Below are 20,761 nucleotides of genomic sequence, written 5' to 3'. Positions count from 1 at the left end.
CTACTATTCAGGCAGAACTCCGTTGTGCTAAACAAGTAAGAAGTAACACCTTCTCCGCGGCGAAAACTTGCTGCCACACAAGGTGCTCCATTCTGCCCAGATGACATGGATACCTCGGCGGAGGGAGAGGCGGAGGAGCTCAGGTGAGTCTGCTTAGGTTTAGGCTGGCAATTTGAGCCGAGCTGAATATTTGAACTGCAAACGCAGTTTATGCGTCACCGACAACCAGGTTGCTTGCTTGTTAAAGAAAGACACCCACTAGTGATTCATGGTTACAGTGTTGCTGGGCTAACAGCTACATTTGTCTTGGCTAATTTGACATTTCAAGGTTTCACAACTTAGCAACAAACAAACAAACAAAACATTTGCTGCGAAAGGGTTATCAACCTTTAAAATATAAATGCTCAACTGATTATTGGGGGGGTTGAAACTGTGGTGCATATAGGCTAACAGAGAGAGCACTAATTGGTCAACACATAACAGTTAGCAGTCACCAAGCTAGGTTGTGTTACCAGCTAAAGCTAGCTGTCAGGTTGTCAACAGTGATTCTCTGGTTCCTCTGCACCTAAACATTGGCAGGTGAAATAGTAAGAACAAATGGAGTCGTGAGGCTTGTTTAGGAGGGCAAACGCACGGAACAGGAATGCCCTGTCCTCCACGTTATATAGACCGTGAACCTTGCTCTTGTCTTAAGGCACTACCAGATTTAGTTACATAACTTTGTAGCTGAACTCGTGATGCTGCCCTTCTGTGTGCATGAAAAAAAAAAAAAAATCCCCACTTGTGCTCTTAAATGTCCAATTCTTGACTGCTTTTTCCCCAGCCAGACATTATCTTCATTCAGTTCTGTTTTTATCTGTCTACTAGGGCTGAACTATTATATTGTACTGAAAAGGTAACAGATGACCTTTTAATGTACAGTACTTGGTGTTGGTGCTCTCCCAATACGCAGCCCTATTCATGGTAGAGCTGCGTATTGAAAAGGTTATTGCATTCCCAGAAATACCGACCAAATTCTGTTTCGCTCAGAGGATTTGCTCTTCAGTAGTGTTCAGTTTGGCGTCTTAAGGGTGAATCGGTCCCCTGTGTGTGAGTGTTTCTGGTTTTATTTTGGCGTTTTGTTCCGCAGGTGTTTATTGTTGTATCCAAACGACATTGTTTGACCTCATGCGTACTGGAATTACAGCTTCCAGTGGTTGGAATCGGATCAAAACCGACTCCATATCAGCCATTATTTTCAGTTTGTAAAATAAGATATCTGCCTCACAATATAAACATGAAGTTGTTTTGAAAGAACTGGGAAAGTGATTACTCATCACTCGCTCAAACATCTGCTTGAGCTTTGCCAACAGGTGTTCAAGTCCTGATCTCTATTTAGAATAAGAAGAAATGATATTATAAATAGATTTATGATTGCCTTGACTTTGAGTCAGTCACTGACTTCACAGAAACCCTGGTTATCATAGCTAAAATGCTGGATTTTAAATGACTGGAAAAGTACTTTTAGTTATTTGAGTACTGATTTAAGCCACACATTTGCTTACAATAGCACTCCTTTGCCTCCTTCCTCATTCCTAAACTTCTCTCCCCTGCCTCTCTGCTTCCTGTTAACAGGAAGGAACACTGGAAGCTTCTCTCCAGCCTGAAGATAACAGTGGAGGGTCTTGTGTCCACCAATAATCCTAATGTCTGGTCCCGTTACGGCGGCCTGCAGCGTCTCCACAAGGACATGACCAACATCCTTAGCCATGGATTGAAGAATGAGCAGGTCTGACAATCAGGCCGTCTGACTGATAATATAATTTGCTATTTTGTTCATATCTGCAAATTAAGCAGCTCTTAATGTGTGAGTGAGACCAGCCATCTCTGGCAGATTTGCATTTCAGCCATTTAAAAAAAAAAAAAACTCTTGATCCAATCTGAAGTAATGCATGATTAGTCAACGAAAACAACTTGTTTTAAAATAGAGGTGTTATTCCATTCCATCAGAAAAAACATTCAAGAATATTTTCAAGTTGCCCATGCGGCTCATATGACCTCACGTTTCGCTGTGGGGAGTGGAAGTCTGTTTCGTTGAAGTGAAGTGAATCTGATTCCAGTCAAAGATATTGCGAAACTGAAAACAAACATAAAGAACAAATTGAAAATCAACCAAAGAGTTTCTCGCTTGCTTGCATGTTTTCAGGAATGGGTGGAGCAGGTTTATCAGAAGACTGAAATACAGGAAAACAATTCACTCCATGCTAGCTTATTTTTATTGATCGCTATCACCGTGCCATTCTAACTGCTCTTCGTATTGCAGGTGTACTACAAGCAGAGAGACTATTGGCCATTCGTGTGGTGCGTTCGGTACATCAGCCCCCACCTTGCCTCGCACGTTGAACAGGTATGGTGACTGCCAGCCACATGCAGGGTTTTTTTTAATTTTTTTATTCAGCTCAGAAGTTTTACATTTGTTGTAAAAGGCAAGTTTGTTTGCACATCCCCATAAACGATGCTAACTTGCTCTGGGCTACTGGTGGGGAGGTTCTGGCCTGTTTGGCTGGATACTCCCTTTCGGCAGAGCGCAAACACTCTCCGATCGTGTGGGGGCAGGCCTGATGTGCGGAGATATGTTTCTCAGTCTTCTTGTTTGCACCAGTTTTATGTAAAGCACAGGGGGTTGTGAAATAATTAATCGAAACTGTTTGAGTGACGTCTGCTTCTTTTCTTTCTGACCTCATTTCTCAGCGTCTGCCCAAAAGTGTTGCTCACTTTCTTTTTAATTCCTCAGTTCAGTCACCTGGAGCCTGAGCTGAGCAACGAGGTGAAGCGTGCTGGGGAGAGCCACAAGGCTGAGCGCTGGTTGCTCCACAGCTTACAGGTTCACCTGGTGTCGGCTCAACTTCGACCTCTGCTCCGGCATCTGTCACACACGCGTAAATACTATAATGGTGAGTTTTGTATTCCGGGCCTGCCAAATGTAGAACAAGTGTGAAGTAGAAGCTAAAATTGATTTCCTGTTCCCCGCTGTTTGACCTGGCTCTCTGAATGAGTTCCTTTCCTTTCTTTAATTTTCTTGTGACTTCACTTATTTTTCACTAATTGATGACCTCTCATGATCTAATTTCCCTTCCTGGCTTTGTTTTGACTGTGTTTGCCCCTTAGATGATGCCTTTCTGCTGAGCGAGCCCCATGTGACAGCCATGTTCCAGTGTCTGGAAGCGGTGGAGCAGAATAACCCCAAATTGTTGGCTCAAGTGGACACTGTAGGGGTAGGTCTCCTGAAATGACTTCATGCTCCTGCGGGGCTTCAGTAGAGACTCTCTGCATTTCTAGCTCACAAAAAATACGTTTGTTTATTTTATTAACTTTTAAATGCGTAAATTGTGTTTTTTTTAAATTGTCTTTTACTGTTTTACAACTATAATTATGACAACAGAGATTTGCCAGGTGTATAATAATAATTTTTGAAATCTCATTCTTTCATGGTCATAAATAATGGTGTATTATGCCCTATTTGTCAGTCTTTTTTGAGTTTTTATTTATTCATTTGTATTTGTACCCAATGGTCTTAACTTCCCATTTGGAGATTCTCTTGAAACAGAGAGATTTATCCTTATATTGTCCATGTCTCCCTCCTCACCTACCAGCTGTCCCCTCTGAAGGGCCAACCGTCTCTGGGCCTGTTGAAGAGCCAGAGCCTGTGCTTGTTGCCGGGAGCTGGAGGGACTTGGAGATACGCCGACTCAGCTCTTAGAGGAGAATTGCTAAATCGCCGACTCGCCACTTCCAACCACTTCCTACGAGAAGCAGTGTCGACAAGCCGCAACTCTGTTTCCGAAATCAAATCCCAAAACGGGAACAGCATAAGTGAGGATGGGCAGAAGTGTATTTTCTGAATTTGTTTGTAAAATGCTTTTATGTAATGTCATTTAATAAGGTTTAGGCTTCCTATTCTGAAATGCCTTTGTTGTATGCGTGTTACTGTTTTTGAATTATACACCTCACCCTTTTGTGTTGTAGATTCTACCTCCTCGAGCAGCAACTCGGGACAACCCTGGGTGTTGCCATCCAGCTATGGAGAGTCCGAGAAGGTTGTGACGCCCCCTCCTGGATCCAACTCAATCCCGGGCATCGCCCTTACAGAATCCCACTCCCCTTCCTCGCCTCAACCTGAGGCCGGAGACTCTGGTGATGGCGAATATGAAGTACCAGAGTACCTGGAAATCGGTAACCTGGGGCAACGCAGTCGTTGTGACTCCAGAAGCTCCACCCACAGCAGCGAAAAAGGCGAGACCCTGGACCAGCCCAAGCGACGGGATTCCCTAGCTGTGCCACCGCCACCGAGACGTTTGTCCTTCTCAGAGGTTCAGAGGGGTCCGGGCCGGGGGCCCCGAGGTCACATGCGCTCATTTTCTGACACGGGGCTCAACCAGAAACTCAGGAATGGTAAGTAAAATTTGGAGGCAATTCATGACAATCCTGTTGGCTGTATTTGTATTTATGGTTTATCAAATTGTAAAGGTCGACGTGACGTAAAATCTTTATAAAGAAAGTTTGGACTCTCAAAAATAATTTATGGCTGTGGAATGTTTCTAATGGCTTCATAAACGGACCAGTTTCATCAAAATGAATATTTACTCAGTTGGCAAACGTCACTTTTTAATTAATATAATGTAATTTGTTCTTCACATGTACGGATCGCGTTGTTTATTTGGAGCTTCATACGATGAATCTCGCCCGCCCTCGCTGTCAGGAGGTTCTTACTTCCAGGCGTTTCCAGTTTATATCTATTCCTTTTTGCTCACTTTTCCCTTTCTGGGCTTGAGGTAACGTTTTTTCCTTCTGCTCCATCTCTTCTCTCTCTTTTTACTATTTGTGCAAAGGAGGGGGCCACCGAAAAATCACCATAATAATAGAGGATCCTGTAGCAGGTTGGCAGTGCAGCTCCACTGTACTCCATCATTTGACCCCTCACTCCCCCCCCTTGCATGTTGATGAACTCTGCTTCCCTCTCATCAAGTCCTTCCGTTCAATGTCTTCTGGTGTTTAATAGCCATGTTGCAACTTTTTTTGTGTCAAAGTGAAGCCATGAATCCCTTTTTTTCTTTTCATGCACACATTTTCGAGTGTCTGTATCATGAAAGACAGTTACTGTATAAACTACGTACGTGTGATCATTTCATAATATTCATGCTCGGGATGCCCTTATACAATACTATCATGTAGAACTTTGTGTAATACTGTAATGAAGCGAAGTGAAGCAGCTCTTCCTGTATCACTCTTAAATATTTTCACTCTCATTGCACTGACAAGGTTCCGCATGCGATATAACAGAGGCAATGATGGCATCCAAACAGCCTTTAATTTGCTTTATGTATGAACCAGGAATGCATGTTTCATCAGTTTTAAAAAGACTCCACTTGTTTTATTTTGGTGGTCGTGGTGATGAGATCACTCTTTGAACATGGACTGTTTGTCTTTTAGAATCAGCGGGAGACGGCTGCATGAAGGACTACAACCCTTTCTCTCCTCAGCGCAGTGATGCCAACGCCCCCAGCTCCCTCTACATGGAGTCCTGTGAGCCCTTTGGTTTTCTTTTTCCAATAATAAAAACATTAGTTTCTGTGTTGGTTTTGTTGTAGCTCATGTTTCCTTTTAAACCAGAGGACTGGTTGATGTTTAGAAAGGCGTCAGCCAGAGAAAGTTCAGAGCAAATTTATTTAAATGAGGAAGTCGGTCAGGTTGCAAACATGTTTGCTTCTCCGTAACTGTGACTCTCTGGACCTGGGCAGGAAGGTCTGAGAAAGATAAATTCTTTATTGATAAGCTTCTCTGACTGCATCAGAATCCATATGGCTGAGATTAAAAAATGTGATTTGTGTTTTTATTTCTTTTAAAATACTTCTTTAGAGTTCTGTCATGTATATGTTTTGGTTTCTTCAGATGGGTCCCAGCACAGTGGTGTTCCAGATGGGATGTTCAGGAAGCCGTTGGAGGGTCAGAGCCTCATCAGCTACCTCTCAGAGCAGGACTTTGGCAGCTGTGCTGACCTTGAGAAGGTTAGGACATGATTAACTTGAATTCCTCACTGATTCTGGACTTTGCGCCGATTCCCCGGACATGTTCATTTAGTGTAGTTTCCTGCTCTGATTTATTCCTCTTTTTCTTCTGTTATGTAGGAAAACGCTCACTTTAGTATTTCAGAGTCCCTCATTGCTGCCATCGAGCTGATGAAGTACAACCTGCGGCGTCAGGAAGAGGAGGGCGAGGAAGAGGGAGACAGTGACTGCGAGATTCAGCAGCTCAAACAGAAAATTCGGCTGCGGAGGCAACAGATCCGGCGCAGCCGCGTGCCGCCGTGCACGGCGTCCCAGCAGAGTGAGAATTATCAGCTGTTGAATGGAAAGATGATGAAGCTATCAACCAGCTGCACGGCCAGCACTGAGCAGCCTGGAATATTCAGAATATTTCTTATAATCTGGGTCATCTCCCCGGGAGATTAATGTCACTGCATCACAATGTCATTTGTTTTCTTCCCTTTCTTCCCTTTCTTCCCATCTCATCTAATTTTTACCTCGGCCCCCCTTCCTCTTCTTTAGTTTTCCACTCCACTGACAGCGAAGGCTCCAGGAGGAGCTCTCAGGACTCCTGCCAGGGCTTGTCTGACTCTGGCTCAGCGGAGGAGGTGGAGGAATGTGAACTTCGAGGTAGAGGGGAAGATGGAAGGGGTGAAAGGGCACCATAGGGAGTATTTCACGAATGTCAATCAAGGTGTATAAGACACATATAAGAGCACTCTACAGATAGAATGGAGTTAACCGTCTCACCTTCTAGCTTTTGATAAAATATGAAGTTTAAAAAGTATCCGTCTACAATGGAAAATATATTGATGATTTTATATTAGAAACCTGCAGAAATGCTTCAAAGATTTAATTGTTTTTCTCTGCGTGAATGAGTTTGCTCCTTTGGTCATAATTCATCACCTCACGCTCGCTTCATGCTGCTCACCAGGCATGCCTTTTTTTATTTTATTTTTTTAGCATGGTCCATAAACATGGAGATCAGAGTACAAAAGTCATAGGATGATTGTTTGCAGTGTTTGTGGCTACAAATGACACGGACCGTACCGTCATTTCAGTTCATTTATATTTAAGTAGTCTGGCAGGGTGTTTGTTTCTGGCAAGTAAATTGTTTTCAGTTATTTTATATGGGAAAATCTTATTTATTATTCATTGTGAGCGATTTTTTAAAAAGTCTCTGTTGCTTAAAAAAGAAGAAACACAACAAAGGGCCGTAACCATTTTTAACACAATTTCCATTGATTGTGGGATTTGAAATATAGATGCTTTACACTGTTTCTGTTGCGTCTTTGAGGCTGTATGATTGCATGAATTCTGTGCACGTATCCGAGCAGACAATTGTGTTGCTGTTGTTGTTTTTGCCTGTAACACTGACAAACAGCTCTCTGAAATGCTGTGCTTGAGGTGATGGTGGTGCTGAGTGTTAGTTTCTGTCTCTCAGATGGCTGTGAGGGACAGTCCCTGCTGGCGGTGTCTCAGAACGGTCTCTCCCTGTCCCTCGCCTCCCTCTTCTCAGGTATCTGCAGGCTGAATGGGTGGACGAGGCTCCAGTTTACCGGGACGGCTCCCCTCCAAACTGAGATTTGTCTTTCTTTAATTGCTGTAATTAATTGTGCCCAGATCTTCTAATATACACAGTCTCAGAAAGATGAGATGCACTAGGACCTCAAAATTAATTTTTATTTTTATGATATTTTTTTGAATTCACTTGCTAATCAGATATATTTTCCACATATTATCTTTTTAAATCCACGTACTTTTTATTCCTTGGGATTGTATCTTCTTGCTCACGACTCCAGCAGTATTACCGATACTCTACATACTTATTAACCAGTCCTTACCCAAGTAGATAATTGTGACCTTTATTGTTGCAGTATCTAAACTGCCACCCCATTTGGACCAATCGCGTTCTTGAATGGCCCTCCTGTACTGCAGCTGCTCAGTTTGGAGGCGAGCCCTCCTTAATCGGCTCATCTGGACACTTGTCTTGTTGTGTTTGTGCTTGTTCTGAGGTTGACTGTGTTTCGGTGGTGTACCAGAGAAAAAAGTCAGCCCGTACCTGTTAGAAATTAGAGCGTAGAAGTTTCTGTATCTCCAGAGATTGAGCGATGGATCGTTCATTCATTCATCCCCATTGTTCTTTTTTTTTATAATTTGGCTTTGAAGAAGGGGTTTGGCATTTGTACTGTTGAGTTATTGGTAAAAAAAAAAGGCTGTGCCTTTCTGCTATGCATATTAATTCAAAAATTCCAAATTATTTCAGCTTAATTGCATACCTTAAAATGAACCTAAATCCTTAAACCTCACTTTAAATAAAAAATCACTGAACACATCGCTGCTCTGGATGCAACATAACCGCTCATCAGTCACCGTCCCTTTCCTCATGTTGTTTGTTCTCTGTGCCGCTGATTAAAACTGTCTTGTCATTAGAATAGATCTATAGAAGCCAAACAGAAAGGCATGCATGTGAAGCCAGAGATTTGTCAGACAGGTCAGATGATCCTTTCACGCTAATTGAGGTCAACCCGAGTAGTTTAACTCTGATGAAATATCTTCTACAGTCATTCAAATAGAAATGATTTCTGCACATCAACAACAAACAGAAGGGCCTTTGTTGAGCTGCGCAGCTGGCTAGCTTTCTTATGGGACTTTGAAAAGTTTCGTATGACCTTTTGCCTCTATGCAACTCAAAAGGATTCTTAATCTCAGCAGTTTTATTTTATTAAAACAAGAATGTTGTCAAAAATCGATTACAGAACTTGTGCTGAATTTTCCTGTTTGTATTCTCTGCTTTCATGTTGTAGTGTTCAAAACATATCGGCAATAATTTGTCTGACAATCTCTGGCTTTCCTGCATACTACTGTCGAAATTGTGTTTATGATGGTATCTTTAAATTGAGATCATTATCATCGCATTTCTCTTATTTCATTCCTCTGCCTTAGATCTTTATTATTGTAGTAACTGGTCAGAAATAAATCCACCTCCCAACTGCTGAAGTTCATCAGCAATTTCCAGCTATACAAATCATAAAATTTAAAGGCTTCATAAATGATCCAAACTATATTATTATTTGTTTTTTCCCCTTACAGATGCAGACATTAAGCGCAGTGTGACTTCCAGCAACAGGTCTTTCCTCAGCTCAGAGTCCATGTAAGTAACGCTTCTGCTTCTCTTCATCCTCCAACCGTGAATGATCATAAATGGTTGATTCTGTTGCAGTAAATTGCAAAATAATGTCCGCTCTGAGAACGAGTTGAAAATGTATGTTTAAAGAATGTTGCTTTTAAAAATATTTTCTGTGTGTCTTTCTCTAGCTCTCCGTCCTTCCTCCAGTCTAACTCGGCTGAGTCGGTAGCCATGGGATTACTCAGGCAGTTTGAGGGCATGCAGCTTCCTGCAGCCTCAGAACTCGACTGGCTGGTCCCAGAACACGAGGCTCCACAGAAGGTACAACATCGTGCATGCATTGAGTACTGGGCTGCAGGGCGGTTTTCCACCCAACATGCAATAATGACTATAATTAAAATAATGGATCATGCCACCAAACTGACTTTTAACTTCTTTGATCTCTGCTAGTTGCTGCCCATCCCCGACTCCGTGCCCATCTCTCCTGATGATGGCGAACACGCGGACATCTACAAGCTCAGAATTCGGGTCAGAGGCAACCTGGAGTGGGCGCCGCCTCGACCACAGATCATATTCAACATTCACCCCACCCCTAAGTGAGTCTGCACTGAGTTTTAAATGCTGTTTAACTGGCTTCATCGCTTTAATTTTATTGTTCATTTGAGTCTATTTTCTGCAATGTTATGTCCTTGAGGAAACGCACAACAAAGCGCTGTTAAAGTGTACATTTTTATATACTCATGTTTTTGACAGATGCTATTCTTACTCTTTTTTTCTATTTATTCCCAATCAGGAGGAAGATTTTTGTTGCTAAACAGAACTACCGCTGCGCTGGCTGTGGTACCCGCATTGACCCAGGTATGTCCAGCAAACCCCAGCAATAACAGTCCTTGAACATCCAAGCATTTTAACATACACGTGAACATATTTCTGTGTTAAAACAATAAATATATTCAAATTACAGTTTCATTTCTTGTTTTTGTTTAAATGTAATTTCCCAGGTGAAACTATAAAACCTTTTCTAACGTGGTCAGCCGGACTCGGCAAGAATCAGAACTTGTGGTTTTCGTGTGTGACCTCTTTTTCTTACCTCGACCCCATTTGTTTCTGCTCTGTCCCGTCCTGCAGATTACATCAAGCGACTACGTTACTGTGAATACATCGGCCGTTACTTCTGCCAGTGCTGCCATGAAAACGCCCAGGCGGTGGTCCCGAGCAGGGTGCTGAGGAAGTGGGACTTCAGCAAATACTACATCAGCAACTTCGCCCGCGATCTGCTTAGCAAGATCTCTGGAGATCCGCTGTTCAACGTCATCGACATAAACAGTGGCCTGTACAAGAAGGTCAAGGCGCTGGAAACCATCCGGGTGAGCAAAAAGAGCATCAGCCCCATCTTGTTTTACGCATTTATTAATCTGATTAAACGCAGATGGGTTGAATAGCTTTGCTACATGAACGGCCCCTTATTTGCTCCATGTTGTTGTTGTTGTTTAGGTTTTGAGGATGCAGCTGTTTCATATGAAAAACCTCTTCAAGACCTGTCGGTTCGCCAAAGAGTAAGACGTCGCCTTGAACATGTTTTTTAGGTGCGCAGTCATTTAGTAAAATGTGACGTGTGTTTTAGTGTGCGGGACCAGTTTGATAGCCTGCCGGGCCATCTCACCGAGGACCTTCACCTCTTCTCCCTCAATGACCTCGCTGCCGTGCGTAGCGGCGATCTGGCTCCCCGGATGAAAGAGCTGCTGAAGCTTGGTACCTTCCATGTAGCTGGCTGTGTGGTGAGATGACATTTGAGTCTACCCAGTGACAAAACAACAGTTCATCCTTATTGTAGAGTATCAGGAAATGTTGAAATGGAAGCAATCAATCCTGCATCTGTTTTTTTTTTTCTTTCTGTTCCTTGTGCTTTGAATCCTCGCCAGCTGTGCCAAGCGAAGGGCTTCGTGTGCGAATTCTGCGGCAACGAAAAAGACATCATCTTCCCCTTCCAGCTGAACAAGTGCCAGCGCTGTGAAGGTGAGCCTTCCCTGCTGGTGGCAGGCCAGGGCGGCGCAACAGCCCCCTCCCCACGTCCCTCAATTTCACTTACCTGGAGAGAGTGGAAGATTTCCAAGCCTCGTAGGCTGGCAAAGGTTCTCTCGCAAGACAGGATAGAGGGGGAGGGAGGGGAGGGGGAGATAGAGATGGGTACGGGTGGGAAGGTGAAGGTGAAGAGTAGAGGAGAAAATTGTGACACAGCGCAGAAAAGACGAGCTTCCAGTCCAGGACATTTTCTGAAAGCATTTCTGTGGAATAAGGAAGAGCAGGATATTACAAGAGAGGCAAATTCAGTGAGGGAGGAGATGAACAGTGATGAAAGAGGAAATGATCGGCACGTGGGAAACGAGAGTGAAAAGACTTCAATGATTAAGGAAAAGCGAGACTGGCACGCAAGAAGGGAAAAGCTTAATTTATTAAAAGCTCTTCACTTGGACAAGCTAAAGAAGAGCTTCTCCAAAGAAGACAGGCTGGACAGCGACGAGGAAACGTGCAGCAGCATGGAAAGTCTGGAGGACGTAGGACAAGAGCGGAAAGGCCTTTTGAAGTTGTTGGGGTTAGGGAGCCGTACCAAAGGCTTTTCCATAAGAGAGACAGAGGACGAGGGGACAGCAGAAGAAAGGCAGGAAGACGCAGTGTTTTTGGAGGAAGGAGGTGGAGCTGAGGACATTTCAGACAAAGACCAAACACCCGAAACAGAAAAACCTGACTCAGAAAACATGGAAGAACGTAAACCTCCAGCGCTGATAAAACCCCATCAGGCCAGAGGTGGGAGCAGCGGGGAGGAGGATAGTAGCGGGGAGAGTGACGGGAAAACGGAGGTGAATACCGAGGAGGCAGAGCCAGGCATCGTTACCCGAACTACCTGGAGAGGCCGTAAAACTCGCAAAGCTAGGAGAGTCAGCAAAGCGAAGCGGGTGAGGGAGCGGACAAAAACAGGCAGCAATGCAGAGGGAGGGCTACAGACGGATCCGATCAGTTTATAGTCCTGTTTATGGGGTTTAGTTCGAACGCCTTCCTGTGAGACTGCACGCTGTTTCGTGGTTTAGCCTTTCTCTTTCGGTTTCCTTCCACTTGACGTCTGACACCGAAGCGTCTCGCTTTCCTTTGCTTGGCCTTATCTCTGAGCTCGGTTCTTGCTCTTCTCTTGGGCACAGAGAGGACAACAGATACCCGAGCCGGGTTGCAGCTTGGAATCCTTTACATTTCATCTTGCTTTGGTCTTGCATGTTTCAGCAGAGACGTTTCTAGCCTCTTGTGCACGGGTCCCATTGAGCCGCTGGCGAGGCCTTGCTCTGCTCCCAGCGTAGAGGACAGTTTGCATTCCTCGTCTTCGATTGGGTGTTTTATTTTTGTTGACAGAAGATGGTCTAAAATGCGAAGTGACTGATGTGTCCGAATGAATTTGTAATTTATGAACTTGGTCGCTTTTACGTCTGCATTTTACTATTTAAGCTTCATGTGAGGATGAAATAAACACCATTTTTTGAATTTGAGTTGCCTGTCATTTTATTTTCCATTATGTTTTTTTAACCATAGTAAAATATCACATGCTGGAACTGATTCCATACGACATGAAATGGTTGCGAGGCACTCGGGTGCCACCGCCTGGAATAATGGCGCGAGTCTGAGCAGGCTTGGGCTGCTTGTCTCAAAGGACGGCTGCTGCCTCACACACCTCCTTCCCTCTGCATTGCTGCCTTTAACGTCTTTGCCTTTTATACTCCTCTTTTCACCCTGCCTTCCTCAGGGCCTAATTGTGATTGGCTGTTACTCTTTGGCAGAAAGCTGGTTTGACTGGTTAGGCTTTGTGAACACTGTAGCATTGTTTGGTTTAGCAAATGGGAGATCTGCTGCCTTTGAACGTTGTTTTCCCTCTGCTGAGATGACATGTGACTTTCATGTGTTTTTCATGTCTTGTTTTTTTTCTTCAAAGATTGCCACTCGTGTTACCATCGCGGCTGCTTCCGTGCCGATAAACACTGTCCTCGATGTCACCGGCTGGCAGAGCGACGGGAAAGGATGACGCGCAAAAACATGGAAGAACAAGAAGACGAGGGCGGCGGGACGTAGACGTGGAAGACGCGCAGTGAGACCATGATTGTCGTGACTCTTCACCTGGCTGGAAACAGATGATTTGATGTCATTCAGCTGCCGAATGTGCCGGTTTTGCTACATCAGGGCTTCATTTTGCTTCATAATTCTTAGGTAGGAGCATGACTCATTTTCAGATCCAAGCCCCTTTCAGAAACGCACTTTACTCAGTAACTTCACATATGACCTTGAGACTGGCGAAAGGTGTGTGACCTTTCCAGAAAAGTTGCCCAGGCTCTGATATTTAGCAGTCTGAATTTTTGAAGGACTTGAAAATATTTCATTCTCCATGTAAATCCCAGAAACGGTGTTACATTTCCTTGCACTTAACGATTGCAAAATTGAAATTGGCACCACCTTGTGACTGTATCAAAGCATGCGAGTGTTTCAGTCCCCGATTCCCCTTTCCATAGAAATACGTTTCAAAATGATCTATTTTGTTAACCTGTTGGAGATGTAGCGCATGATTTTCATTTATTTTCACCTAATGTTCATCATTTCTCTGTATGAGAACGTGTGAACGACTAAATTCTGCCTTACGGGATATTAGCCATGTTGCAGCTATTTAGATGAGAACATAAGTCTTTGCTTGGATTATTGTACTGAGGTGTGATACGTCTTCCTGCAGTTGCAGTGTTTAATTCAACTTCAACTCACAAATAATTTTGACTCGAAGCTTGACTAGTTTTTGTGGACTACTTTGAAGAAGGTCTGCAAAAAAAAAATCAAATAGCAAATACAGATTGATTACATTTTTATGACTTTACTGGTTTTCATGAGCAATCCTTTCCTTTCATCATTTTACTTTGATTTGAAAATATAGGAGATTTGTTTTAAACACATTTTTTTTTTTTGGCTTGGTGTACTGTTTTAAAATATTTTAGCCATGCTTATGTGCCTCTGGAACTACTGAACTTATTGCTGCAGTGAAGTTACGATAATGAAGAAAAATCTAATTTCTAGAAGAACTTCAGAAAGACGTTCGAGAGTCGGTGCTGCAAGCGCTTGAATGGAACTGTAAGTTTTTGTGCTGCTTTGACTGTTTGTGTGTGCGTGTGAGAGAGTGTGTGTGTGTGTCTTGAAATGAATTTGTATGTTCACATGTCTTCTTGCTGTACATGCATCCATGTGGTTTGCACCAGCCTAACCAGCACTTACCTGTCGTCTAATGTTACGGCGTTTTGAATGATAGTATAAACTTGATGGCACTGATCCTCTGCTGCTGCTGCTGGGGGGGGTTAGTTTCCTTTGTCAGGACGGGTAATCCTCACGGTCACACCTCACTATTCTCATTGCGAAGTCATCATCAAAACACTTGAATCATCTACTCGACTGAGTGAAAAAGACATTGAATAGCTGTCTTTTTTTCTTATCCTCGGCACTCCCTTGCAATTTAAGCCACCGGTCAAGGGTTCCTCTTTGGAGACCCTTATTTTTTGCAACTGGACTTTCATCTCAAATATCTAACCGGTGTCTCTGTAGACGACAAATTAAAGACTGGAGTGAGAAAATGTTTATTATTCACAAAGGAGACCACCATGTGACCCACCGGTGGAATCAAACAAGCATCGCCTGGGGTTCAAACATCATGTTGATAGATGAGTCTCTAGAGTACATAGCAGGTTGGGCTTTCACCTTCCCAGTGAGGTGAACAGGTGAGTCTCATGACATGACCTGAAGCAAAAAAACAATGTGGAATTTGTGGCCAAGCCCTGAGTGCTTCTGAGATGAGCCGAAGCTGCTTTTAAACGGTTATTGAACTCTCCCGCTCGTATGTCCTGAACCAAAGGACGAGTGAAACACCTCCACAGCTCAGCAGAGTGTTTGTCTTCAACGAAGATGCGTGCAGCAGTTTAAAGTGCACTGTTTTCATAAATGTTACTGATCATTAATTATTTTTTCTTTGTTCTGAAGTTATGTTGATAATAAAAGACTGGCCAGACTGTTGATGATGGCTCTTGTTTTTTTTTTTTTGTCTGGCCTGCAACTGACGAGTGTTTAAATGATCCATCCACCCATCCTTCTATCGCATTTTGCTCCTGGTGCAGACGGATTTCTTTTTATTAATCGTTTCCCTTGTCACTTGATAGACTTTGGATGTTTTTTTTTAATATATATGTATTTGGAAAAAACAATCATTTAAATTCCCAAATGGTTAAAGATGAATCGATGGAAGGTGTCTTCCTGTCTCTTGATGTAATAGTATTATATAAATAGAGTAATATGTCATTTGGCATAATCTTACAGGGGAAATAAATATACATTTTTATCTCTGTTAAGGCCATAAAAACAAACTCAACATTCCCACCTGGTGGATAAGCAAAGATCAATCATTTGTTGCCTTCTGACCACGGCTGCCAGACAGTCAAAAGAAGCCGAGACATTTAGTAAAAGTTACTTATCCGATGCAAATCCTTGTGAGCCTTTATATGTACGGTATGCATGTTCACAGCCAGCAACACGAAGGTACATCATGCTCAATAGGAACTTTCCCAGGTCCAGATGGAAATGATGATAATGAAGCTCACTGAGATGAAAATAATGTACACGCCGAACAGAATGCGATCAATGACCATCCCTATCTCCTGCCATTCCTGCGAGCGTTTGGTCCCCTGGAAGCGCTTGTCCAGCTGGAGGCGGATGGCCGTCAGAGTTTGTCTCACATTCTTCAGTTCTTCCAGGACTCGTTCCGGAGAGGGTTTCTCTGCATCTGCATCTGCATCTGCATCTGCATCTGCATCTGCGTCTTCATCTCCACCTCGAGACATGTTCTGCAGATCTCTTGAGGAGATGGTATTCATCGCTGGTTCACACAAAGATAGAGAAACGGCTTGTTTTAATTCTAAAATAATAAATAATACTCGCTAATTAGATCAGACATATGCAAAAACCTGTTTACTGCTGTTGGAAAACAGTGAATTAGGGAAGCATTAATTGCTACCAAACACCAGTGCTGTTAGAACGTTCCCAAACGAGTTCCTAGAATGATGTTAGAGTCATGATAACAACAAAGTAATGCACATCTACCTTGATTGAGGAAGATGGTGACTTTGTTGTTCTTTATCTTTGGAGGTATGCAAACCAACACGGCTAAATACTTCAACATGAGGACGCTGAGCCAGTGAGGAGGCACGCTGTACTGGTCAGAGTTGAAATAGATATTGGTGATGAGCACTGTCTCCAGCAAGCTGGCCACCATCAGAGCCAGACTGAGCGAGAAGAAGGCATCTGCAAGAAGCGTCGCAAAAACGGGCAGAAGTTGTTACTTTATTTTGTGCTGTGTCTGCGGTTTTTCCACCTCCATCTATATATGAATATAAGCAGCTCGTCTTGTCTCTGTCGTACTAAATGATGAACATTTAAATACATACGTTTGCATAAATGTGCATAGAAATATGCACATTACAATGTAAGACAACTGTCCAGAATTGTTAAGGGCTGTATCACTGATAAGAGGTGTTGTTTCCCCGGTGGCGGGCAGCAGGTCGTTCATGATGAGCAGGAAAACGGTGTAGCCCAGGATGAGGGTCATCTTGAAGGCGGAGCGGTCGACACTGTGGGGGGGCAGCAGGAAGCTGGAGAGGTCCACTGTGACGAGGAAGCAGCTGGGAATCAGGAGGTTCACCACGTAGAGGTTTGGCCTGCGTCTCAGCGTGAGCTAAGGAAGAACCGCATTTACAACATCTAGATTCTAGAGGCACATTAAGATATTTCAGTTTATTGTTAGGATTCTTTTTTTTCTGGATTCCAATTAGGGCAAGGATCTGCCTTACTTCAGAGTGGCATGTAAGGCTTTTTCACATTTTACTTATAAAAATCATCACATTCTGAGTTATAATTTATTTCACTTTTTAATCTTCTGCGTTTAGTTATTAAATTATTTTTTCTTTCTTATATGGGAATATCTATATTACATACATTAAGTGATAATAATTTGTAACAATAATCAGTTATGTACTTAATTGCATATATATGGTTTTCCCTTTTACATACAACAGAAGAGTATATAATAATAATAATAATAATAATAATAGAGTACAGTATACGTATATCATTTGTATGCGCTTTCAGATATTGCAATCAAATTAATAAATGACAGAACAGAATAATGTTTATGCTTACGTAGTATATAACCTGAGAGTAATTCCTGTCATCCAGTATCAGGAGTGTTGGAACTATGTCGACACCGACCAGCTCCCACTCCCCTTCAGTGCGAATCTCATTCAAGGACTCCTCCAGAACTTCTTCAGCTGTGGTGCTCTGAGTCACCGTCACGTCCACCGCTTGAATAAACGTTGAAAAGTTCAGCGTTATCAGATGTATACATTTACGTTTTTTGCTTAAAATCTATACACACATATTGGAAGCATTTAAAAGTTTTAAATTGATGTTTGTGCCAAATTATCAAGAGAAAAAAAAAATATGTCTAATGTAAATAAGGTAAAGAATATTTCTGTAACCTTGAACACGTACTGGGAAATGTAGCACGACCTGGAAAAAATGAAATATGATTGCTGTGCCATCATTTACGGGAATTTTCTTTGAACTCAGCTACAAATATCTGAGGATTTTTGGAAGGTGTAAAAGGAAAGGGTGGAAACTCAAATGTGAAAATCAGCACTTGTGTCACAACCTTCACAGCGTGTGCAGAGCTGCACACATTAGGCAACCTCCGGTGATCAATAATATAAGTTACCATTTTTATTGCCTGTCAAAGCTCCAAAATTTTCCGACATTGTTTTCAATTACTTTTAATAATCATTTATTATTTCCCATAAATTCCTCAGGAACCGCAGCGTGTCAAAGGCCAATGGTTGTTTCTTTGACATTTGACAATTATTAACAGTGTATTTATTTCCAGTAATGTAAGGTAATTAGTAATTACAAGAGTTTGCATGCGTTAAAAACGAATGCAAATTTACTGTAAAAAAAGAGAGGAAGAAAAGTCAGGCTTACTGTCGTGTAAATACGTCTCAAATGTCAACGAGCAGTTCTGGACATCGAAGGGAAACGTGTAGATGATTAATCTGCAGGAGCTGGCCACTCGGACGAGTTTGTCGTCATACACGAAGCCCGTGCTGTTTATGTAGACGTATGGAGTTATGGGAGATTTATCCTCCTCCGTGCTGGAAAATAATAAAAAAATCAACACAGGTATTATTTATTGTGAAATCCGCTAAGGTTTTTGTCTAAGTCTCAAACATTTCTATCTTTTCATTGTTGATGATGATGATGAATATATTTATTAGATAGAATGTTAGAGTACAAGTACAGTCACACATTAGCATGTATTACAGTACAAATAAAGTCAAACATCCTGTCTAAGAGGAGCATTTCAAAAAAGCCCTTGCGGTCTTGTTTCCGTTGAAAGTCCTTCGTACATAAATCATCCACAATTAACAATACAAATTTAACGATACATATAAAAATAAAACCAATATTAAATTACTCAATTGATGCAACAATTTGCATTGCTTCAATTTGTATTACACATTCCATTAAGATTTATACTCTTAATATTTTAGGAGCATAAAGTTCAGAGAGCATTACCTCTCTTCAGCCATTCCTTTCCAAATGTGCAATTCATTTTGGATTGTGCTTTTCAGTTTTGAATTTGCTCCTCAAATTTAGACAATACGGTTTATATATATATATATATATACACGCATAATTGTAATATAATATTGTATTTGTAACTTACAACTCTGTAATGTGGATATCAGGAACCCAAAGGTTTTCCCGAAGGATGGAGACTCTTGTTGTTCCACATTCCGTCTCATCCCAACTCAGTCCAGCTATTTTCCACTGCTGCATTTAATAGAATAATGCAAGAGAGAACTTGGAAAATGCTGTTTCACATATATAAAGTGATACATCACATGTATTTTTTGGGTGTGGCGGTGGCACTAATGTTGAGTTCCCTTACTGCCTTAGAACTCACCAGAACCTGCCAGATGACCGTTGTCAGGGTTTGGGCTTTTTCATCCTATGGATGAGACGAATTCTACAGTTGATTAGAGCCAATAATACCGATTACATCTGAATTAAATGTTTGTGCAAACTCACCACATTTATAATTCCCACCACGGTGATACCGACGCTTATGTTAAGCACTTCTTCAAAGGTTCTTACAGGACGCACCATTTTTTCAGTAAATAAAGTCCTCTCAAGTTCATTGTTCAAGGATTTAGGTGTCGGGCTGGTGCAGTTTATAGCTGCAGTAAAACCTTAGATTCAAAAGGAGAGATAGAAAAGATAGAATCAATAAATACATATCCATGATTCAACATCTGTGGCCTACCTATAGATTATCCCAAGGCGATGATTCGAATCTCTGACCTAACATTATTATTATTATTATTATTAAAGGCTTTATTTTCAGTATCTGAAATGTCCCACTGACTTTGGCAATTTTCTTTTGCTGCTGCATAAACACGTTCAGCAAGAAAACTAACCTAATATTGGCCAACAAAAGAGAACAAACATGAGTTAGTGACAGCTGAGGTAAACTTTAGGAAGAAGAAAAAGATGTTAAAGTGTTACTTAAAAATAATAAAAGACTGGTTAATAAAGAATGCTTTATTTTAGATTTAGCATTTTGCTGTTTTGCACATAAAAGAAATGTCTTCTAGCCTTACCATGACACAGCATGAAACAGATGAAGATGAGCTTTGCGGATTTTGCCATCATTTCCAGTCTCAGTCAAAAATGAATCACATAAACGTGCCTCAAAATAAAAGGAACTACGCTGTTCTCAATCAGCAGGAGATATTCTGCTGGAGTATCACATGAATGAAGTGTTGAACCACCTCCGGAGCAACCTATGGTTTATTCCTTGCAGAGCTCCACCCATCATATGATTGTGGGTGCAAACATCATTATGCACTCAATCGTCCCCTGGGAGAAATGACAAAATGATTGATTAAACCGCTGTCAACAAATTGTTAAAAAAAAATAAAAAAATACAATTGAATAAAAATTGCTACTAAATGAAAAGTTATTTCATTTCACCTTGACGGGAAATATAAATGTGTGCACCAAGGGTCGTCTCTCCAGTCCGACCAGTCACAGAACAGCTGCTGATGTTATAGATTCACTATAACATTTCTTTTGGTGCTGATGTGCATTATTCTCAGATTCTTCAGCTTTATAAGCCAAACACTTTCTATCAGTTCTAAATATTTTCTTCTTTTTCTATGTGCTTTTACTGATGATATTTAATTCCTCATTAATTAGTGTCTTCTGAGGAATAAAATTAGACTTTTCCCATCCGCCCCCTTTGAATTACTGTGTCAGGACATCATTGAGGCCAATAAACAAAAGTGAGGAGAAAATATTTATTGAAGAAATTTCACAAAATTCAACTATGATGTGACTTTTTTTTAAGTTTTTTTTTTCATATATATCACATCCTACACGGCAAAGCGGTTTCCATTTT

At 41.8% G+C, this 20,761-nt stretch overlaps 2 protein-coding genes across 2 annotated transcripts; one reads left to right on the top strand and one right to left on the bottom strand.

The window, feature by feature from the left end:
• The first annotated feature begins 105 nt into the window (after positions 1-105).
• On the top strand, positions 106-13,302 carry rubcn (rubicon autophagy regulator). The gene is made up of 22 exons (XM_068743231.1): positions 106-143; positions 1,615-1,768; positions 2,303-2,386; positions 2,774-2,933; positions 3,148-3,254; positions 3,633-3,870; positions 4,006-4,431; positions 4,869-4,916; positions 5,470-5,562; positions 5,929-6,044; positions 6,165-6,363; positions 6,585-6,692; positions 7,507-7,581; positions 9,156-9,216; positions 9,381-9,513; positions 9,643-9,788; positions 9,986-10,050; positions 10,321-10,559; positions 10,687-10,748; positions 10,817-10,970; positions 11,115-11,208; positions 13,166-13,302. The coding sequence occupies exons 1-22, from the start codon at positions 106-108 to the stop codon at positions 13,300-13,302; spliced, it is 2,937 nt and encodes a 978-aa protein (XP_068599332.1).
• Positions 13,303-15,780: 2,478 nt separating this feature from the next.
• Positions 15,781-19,467, bottom strand: LOC137899473 (5-hydroxytryptamine receptor 3A-like). Its single transcript, XM_068743510.1, has 8 exons — positions 19,390-19,467; positions 19,265-19,309; positions 19,025-19,131; positions 18,280-18,449; positions 17,446-17,606; positions 16,771-16,981; positions 16,351-16,551; positions 15,781-16,126 (listed from the first exon to the last, which is right to left on the bottom strand). Exons 1-8 carry the CDS (start codon positions 19,465-19,467, stop codon positions 15,801-15,803), a joined length of 1,299 nt encoding a protein of 432 aa, XP_068599611.1. The 3' UTR covers positions 15,781-15,800.
• Positions 19,468-20,761: the final 1,294 nt, after the last annotated feature.

The sequence above is a fragment of the Brachionichthys hirsutus genome, chromosome 9 (genome assembly GCF_040956055.1).
Source record: "Brachionichthys hirsutus isolate HB-005 chromosome 9, CSIRO-AGI_Bhir_v1, whole genome shotgun sequence".
Lineage (NCBI taxonomy): Eukaryota > Metazoa > Chordata > Actinopteri > Lophiiformes > Brachionichthyidae > Brachionichthys > Brachionichthys hirsutus.
The sequence above is the reverse complement of the archived record's forward strand: the minus strand, read 5'-3'. Positions and strand labels throughout refer to the sequence as shown.